General features: G+C 45.8%; 1 protein-coding gene across 1 annotated transcript in view; it reads right to left on the bottom strand.

The window, feature by feature from the left end:
- LOC124403360 (protein IWS1 homolog) overlaps nucleotides 1-7,500 on the bottom strand; it is a 9,497-nt gene that overhangs the window by 422 nt on the left and 1,575 nt on the right. Inside the window, exons 5-15 of the mRNA XM_046877068.1 lie at nucleotides 7,325-7,378; nucleotides 6,847-7,063; nucleotides 5,840-5,897; nucleotides 5,637-5,749; nucleotides 5,257-5,407; nucleotides 4,753-4,835; nucleotides 4,518-4,647; nucleotides 4,270-4,387; nucleotides 4,007-4,118; nucleotides 2,722-2,778; nucleotides 2,485-2,596 (exon numbers count right to left, since the gene is read on the bottom strand). Of these exons, the coding sequence (XP_046733024.1) occupies nucleotides 2,485-2,596; nucleotides 2,722-2,778; nucleotides 4,007-4,118; nucleotides 4,270-4,387; nucleotides 4,518-4,647; nucleotides 4,753-4,835; nucleotides 5,257-5,407; nucleotides 5,637-5,749; nucleotides 5,840-5,897; nucleotides 6,847-7,063; nucleotides 7,325-7,378 (1,205 nt within the window). The remainder of the gene's footprint in view (nucleotides 1-2,484; nucleotides 2,597-2,721; nucleotides 2,779-4,006; nucleotides 4,119-4,269; nucleotides 4,388-4,517; nucleotides 4,648-4,752; nucleotides 4,836-5,256; nucleotides 5,408-5,636; nucleotides 5,750-5,839; nucleotides 5,898-6,846; nucleotides 7,064-7,324; nucleotides 7,379-7,500) is intronic.

Genomic DNA, 7,500 nt, shown 5'->3' on the forward strand with positions numbered 1-7,500 from the left:
AGACGAGGATGAAGCAGAATCATTTAATAAAACAGCAGACTTTTGCAGGACATCAAACAGAATTCATCTTTACACACACACACACACACACAAACACACCACCAAACACACACACACACACTTACCCAAACACACACCAAACACACACACACACACACACACACACACACACACACACACACACACACACACACACACCAAACACACACACACACACACTTACCCAAACACACCACCAAACACACACACACACACACACACACACACACACACACACACAAACACACCACACACACACACACACACACCACACACACCAAACACACACACACACACACACACCACAAACACACACAAACACACACACAAACACACACACACACACACACACATACACACACACACACACTTACCAAACACACCACCAAACACACACACACACACACACACACTTAAACACACACACACACACCACACACACACACACACACACACACACACTTACACACACACACACCAAACACACACACACACCCAAACACACCACCAAACACACACACACACACACAAACACACCAAACACACACACACACTTACCCAAACACACCACCAAACACACACACACTTACACACACACACACCAAACACACACACACACACACACACACACACACACACACACACACACACAAACACACACACACACACTTAAACACACACACACTTAAACACACACACACAAACACACCACAAACACACACACACTTACCAAACACACCAAACACACACACACTTACACACACACACACCAAACACACACACACACCCAAACACACCACCAAACACACACACACACACACAAACACACCAAACACACACACACACTTACCCAAACACACCACCAAACACACACACACTTACACACACACACACCAAACACACACACACACACACACACACACACACACACACACACACACACAAACACACCAAACACACACACACCAAACACACACACTTACACACACACACACACACACTTACCCAAACACACACACACACACACACACCACACACACACACACTTACCCAAACACACCACCAAACACACACACACACACACACACACACTTACCCAAACACACCACCAAACACACACACACACACTTACACACACACACCCACTTACCCAAACACACCACCAAACACACACACACACACACCACACACACACACACACTTACCCAAACACACCACCAAACACACACACTTAAACACACACACACACACACACACACACACACACACACACCACAAACACACACTTACCCAAACACACCCACACAACCACACACACAGCCCCCAAACACACACACACAGCCCCCAAACACACACACACCTTAAAACACACTCCCCCAAAAACACACACACTCCTTAATACAGACACACACACTCACCCAAAAACACACACATTAATACACACACAGTGCATGCAGATACGTACACACTCCCCTGAACGAACACACACACACACACACACAGAGTTAATCAGCAGGACACTAGCTTAGATCTTTGAGATGTTTCTAAAAATGGAGAAGGCAGAAGCTTAAAACTCCTCACGTCTCGTGCTCAGAGCGTTAGTGAGTGTGATTTTCCTCTGCCACACTGCACACAGTGTTCATGCAGCACTTACTGCCCCCTGCAGGCCTGGGGCTGAGTTTACAGGGGCATGTGGTTTCCCTCCACGCTGATCTTCACTGCTCCCCGAACACGCAGCTGCTTCCTCTGTTCCAGAAAACGCCGCTTGTGTTTCTCCAGAAGACTGATGGCTTTCTTACACCCTCTCTAACAATCACACCACAGCGTCTCGTCAAAGAGTCTGCATCCTCCAGAACCTCCAATCATCACTATAGCTCCACTTACAGCTAACGTTTACCTTCTACTGAAACCACTCACTTCCTGTAGAACATCTACAAACACGCGCTCCCTCACCAGCCCGTCTTTAATCCTTCAAACTAACGCAGCTCATCATGTTTCTGAGAAACCACAAACAAGTGCAAACTCCTAGTCCTCCTACTCCTTCACACTGACACTGGAGACTCCTTCCATTCGTTACATAAACATCTCCCTAATGTCAAATGTTTCAGGACTGTGTGTGAAAACAGAGGCTTTCAAAAATGATGACGTTTTTCAGTCATCGCTGCAACGTTTCAAAAAGCCGGAAAGTAAACAAACGGCAGACGGAACCGACGCGGGTTCTTTTGGGAAACGATTAAAAACAAAATCGTGGAGTATTTTAAGAGGATTAGTGTTTAGTAGATTTATAAAAAATATCTGTACAAATTCTTTATTTTTATTTTGGAAAATTGAACAAGGAAACAGTATGAAAACAATTTAGCCACTCCCACTTTACCTGTTTGCCTCCATAGGTCCCACCCTCAACTAAAATGTTTACCCACCACCCACTTTGCCCCTCCTACTTACCCGGTTTGAATCCGACTCAACGTTCCATTTGGGTCGAACCACGTAGTCTTTATTAGACGGCATCGGCACACGGGCCCTCGCGCAGAACCCGGGGTCGCCCGGTCGCAACGCTCTGTGTGGGGGGGGGGGTGTTTATCTTTATCCAGTAATATAATTTAATACAAATACGCTGAACTGAACAAATATTCGTGTGTGTGTGTGTGTGTGTGTGTGTGTGTGTGTTTACGTTATACTCACTTCTCCTCTCCTGTTAACACTTTCTCCAGATCCCGGCGAGGAGTCTGCCCTCCTGAGCTGGAGACATCACACACACACACACACGTTCACATCATTAATCTAAAGTGTGTGAGAGGTTCACACAGCTGTGTCCGTCATAATGCATTAAACACACACAGCTTCAACAAGGTGATTCAGGACTTCAGGGTTACAGGTTAAAGGTCAATGTGTCAGTAATCACAATCAGAGCAGAGTCATGCGTCAGTCACACACACACACACACACACACAGGTGACTTCCTGCACAGACATGGCTTAGATTTAAAACGTATAATGATCATGTGACCTTGCAAACCAGCATGGCCACGCCCCCTACACGAACACTTAAAGATCTACGCTGACGTGTGTGTAACAGGGTTTCTGCAGGTTTTACGAAGTCAAGTTTAAGAATTTTTAAGACCATTAAGAATTAAATGCAAGACCTGTATCACATCAAACACACACACACACACACACACACACACACACACACACACACACTGTTAGTGACTGGCCTTAACCGAGCCCTAAATGCCACAATCAGGGTGAGATTTACACTAATAACAGAAAGCTGATTGGTTGTTGTGTGTTGGTCTTATTTGTAGTCAAACTACAGTTGGACCTGCGAAATAAAGAACTACATCCTGTGCATTTATCAGATTTACTGCACTCAGTGTTCTGAGAACATTCCAGAGTAGTTTTAAAAAAATATATATATTAAAACAAATTAAACTGACCAATCACGAGCCGGAAATTATTTCTGAAAGGGGAGTTGATCATAAAGTCATTAAACACACAGACACACACGTCTTCAGAAAAAAAGACACTGAGGTGCATTTCATTTACACATGCACATTCCCTCTCTCTCTCTCTCTCTCTCTCTCACACACACACACACACACTCGAAACCTTAGTTGGGGCCCAAAGACATCAGGCTCCTCCTTCTCCCTCGCAACCTTCTGAGGCTCTCTTATATATATATATATATATATATGTGTGTGTGTGTGTGTGTGTGTGTGTATGTATATGTGTGTGAAAGGAAAGAAATACACAGATTGAAATGAATCAGAAACTCACACTCAAGAGGATGAATAAATATGTAAAACAGGTGTGTGTGTGTGTGTGTGTGTGTGTGTGTATGTATGTGTGTAAAAGGAAAGAAATACAGAGCGAAATGAATCAGAAACTCAAACTCAAGAGGATTAATAAATATATAAAATAGAGGAATGAACAGGTGTGTGTGTGTGTGTGTGTGTGTGTGTGTGTACCTGAGTCTCCTGCGGGGGGCGATCTGCTGATCGAGGTCTCTCTGCTGTCTTTCCTCTCTCGTCATGCATTTATAATTAGACGACAGACCAAAGATGGGCCGAGACCATTCATCTACACACACACACACACACACACACACACACACACACACACACACACACAGTTCATCTCCTGTGGCTGTCTGTATGCTAAGGAATTAATACATTCTGTACAAGTGTTTGTGTGTGTGTGTGTGTGTGTGTGTGTGTGTGTGTGTACGTACTGATGAGTTTGAGAGCGAGGTCTTTGTTGGGTCGTGATTCTTTGGGGTGTTTGTAAAGGAACATGACGGCTCGGCCGATTCCACTCATCTTCAGTGTCTCCTGACTTACACTGGGCAACTACACACAGACACACACACTTTTATATGCATGTAATACACAAGGATACATATGTGTTTGTACACATCACTGATCTGTGTGTGTGTGTGTGTGTGTGTGTGTGTGTGTGAGAGATGATATGGTATCACACCTCCTGCAGGATCTTCAGCAGCTCTTCTCTGATCTTCAGAGCTGGAAGACTCTTATCAGGAAGAGGACTGATCCATTCTTTAATCGCCATCATCACACCACTGTCTATAAACGTCTCCTTCAGATCCTGCCTGAGTCACACACACACACACACACACACACACACACACACACACACAGATTGAGATTGACAAGACAACACACACACACAGCAGTAGGCTGCAGGAACTGCTTACTTTTTTAGATGCATGACGACGGTGGGCAGCAGCATGAGTTTTTTCAGAGCCGGCTTCTTCTGACTGTTCAGGGTCCGATCCTCCTAAACACACACACATTATACAATCATCTAAATTAATATTCTAATTATTACAGAAAAACATGAGTACAGACACTGCTGCGTCTGCGTGTGTTCACACAACCTTCATACTGTATATACACAATCCTTCTTGCACAACCTACTGTTCTGGTTGGTGCTACAGTGTTACTGTTTTTCCTGTGTCTCGTCTTTTTTTTTATTCCCCTCTTCCACTCCCCTCCCTTGATTACTAAATGTTGGACATGTGCACTTTGTGTTAGTTTAGAGTTATGTGTACTTCTGTGTTACTGTATGTTGTTTGCTGGAGCACGTCGTTTCGTTTCACTGCACTGTATATGGTTGAAGTGACAATAAAGACCATTTGACTTGTTAATTAAGTAACTAAGTATTAATTTACACACAACTGTTATATAATCACACACACCTCAGCAGCTTCGTTCATCTTGGTGATCATGGCACTGACGACGTCATCGGCGTCACTGATAAACGTTCCCCCGTCTCTGTGCCGTCTGCGCTTCCCGCTCTGGGCTTTCCTTTTTGCTAACATGATGTCGAAATCAGACATGAAGGACAAACTGGACACACACACACACACACACACACACACACACACACAAACACAAACACACAAACACAAACACACAAACACACAAACACACACAAAAAGGAGCGTTAACAGTCTAAATAAACCCTGCGTACATTTTAAATTCAAGTCAACATGTCCATCAGTGCAGATGTTTCAGTAAAAGGTTAGACAGGTGTTTACGCTCGTCCAGCAGGGCAGGTAAACAGAAAGTCACTCACTCTTTCCCTCCTCTCTCCACATCATCGTCTGAATCCGAGTCGTCCACTGATGCCTTCTGTCCTGCAGCCTGAGACTGCTGCTTCTCCCCCTCCAACTCCTCCTGGTTAAAGCCCTGTTCTCACACACACACACACACACACAGAGAGTGTAAGACTCACTTACACATCCTTATATGTTACAGAGAGGTCAGGGAGAGTCTCACCGTAAACTCCTCTTCATTCTCATCACCCGACTCTCCAAAGATGTCCGCTATCATTTTCCTACAGGGGCAGAGTGAAACAGGGGAGAGTGAGCCGAGAGAGATGGGGGGGTGAGACAGGGGGTGGGAGAGAGACAGGGGGAGTGTAAGGACGGTTTCTGGTGTGCGCTGATCAGGAGATTGTACTCGCCAGAGCAGTAAAAACACGTTAATGGATTCAGAACACAAACTTTACTGGGTTTAGCATTTGATCGTGTGTGTGGTGTGATTCTAGTTTTTATATACGAGCTAATGTTCGGTAAGTTGTGCGATGTTGAATGACGACTGCTGCTCAATGTTCTGGCCTTTAAGGCTCTTGTTGGAGAACGGTGCACTGTGATGTCACAGAGGTAACTTATCTAATCTCCCCCTAGTGGTAAAGCATGGAAATACAACTGAAGGGGAATGCTTTCCTACAGGGAGAGACAGTGGAGAGAGAGAGAGACAGGGGAGAGTCAGACAGTGAAGAGAGAGAGACTGGGGGGGTGAGAGAGACTGGGGGTGAGAGAGACTGGGGGTGAGAGAGACTGGGGGGTGAGAGAGACTGGGGGGTGAGAGTGAGACAGGGAAGGGGAGAGTGAGACAGAGGGAGAGTAAGGCAGGGGGAGACAAGCCACATCCACCCCGTGTGCTATAAACCGAAGCCACACCCACTGCCCATGCACATTAGGCAGAGGCCACACCCACTCCCTGTAAGTCTTAGACAGAAGCCACACCCACTCTCCATGCAAATTAGACAGAGGCCACTTCCACGAGCCTTAGACAGACGCAAAACTCACTCCCCCATAAGCCTTAGAAACAAGCCACACCCACTCCCCATACACCTAAAACAGAGCGTACCCACTCCCCATAGCGCATGAAACAGAAGCCACACCCACTTTCTGTCCCTTCCACAGAGGCCACACCCACTTCAAACCACACTCTGATGAAGAGATGATGCGTAAAGAGCAATTGAGTAAATTTCCCCTCACTCTTCCTCGTCGTTTTCTGAGTCACTGTCGCTGCCGAACAGCGTCTTCTCATCTTTTTTCCCTGTGTCCATCTTCGTCCTGCTCTCCTCCTCATCCTCGCTGTCTGAACCGAGCTCCCGGAGTTTGGCGGCGACCGTTTTATCAGGAGCCTCGGAGCCTTGATCACTACCGGAGTCTTCATCATCATCATCCGACATGGCCCTCCTCTTCTTCACCACTGTTCAGAGAAACAAGAGCGAGTGAGGAGGGGGAAAAAGAGAGACAGAGCAAGAAAGAATGATAGGAAGAGAGAGAGTGGGGGGAGGGGTAAGTAAGGAGAGGAGGAGGAAATAGAAACAGAAATAAATAAAGAAATGAGCGAAAGAAGCGAGGAAGAAAGAGTGTGAGAGAGAGAGAGAGAGAGAGAGAGAGAGAGAGAGAGAGAGAGAGAGGGAGAGAGGGAAAGATAAAGAAAGGCAGCTTAAGAGCTTAAGTTCACCTTTTGGTTGCTCCTCATCCTCGCTGTCAGAGAGAATCGCTTTCTTCCTCTTCACTAAAAGAACAGAAAGTCCACACTCAGCGTTAACTAGACACACACACCTCCACATTAAACCACTTTATTCCAGTTTCTTTCACATTCCACCCCAAATCCCAGGTCCTCCACATCACAGGGGG

The sequence above is a fragment of the Silurus meridionalis genome, chromosome 20, assembly GCF_014805685.1.
Source record: "Silurus meridionalis isolate SWU-2019-XX chromosome 20, ASM1480568v1, whole genome shotgun sequence".
Taxonomy (NCBI): domain Eukaryota; kingdom Metazoa; phylum Chordata; class Actinopteri; order Siluriformes; family Siluridae; genus Silurus; species Silurus meridionalis.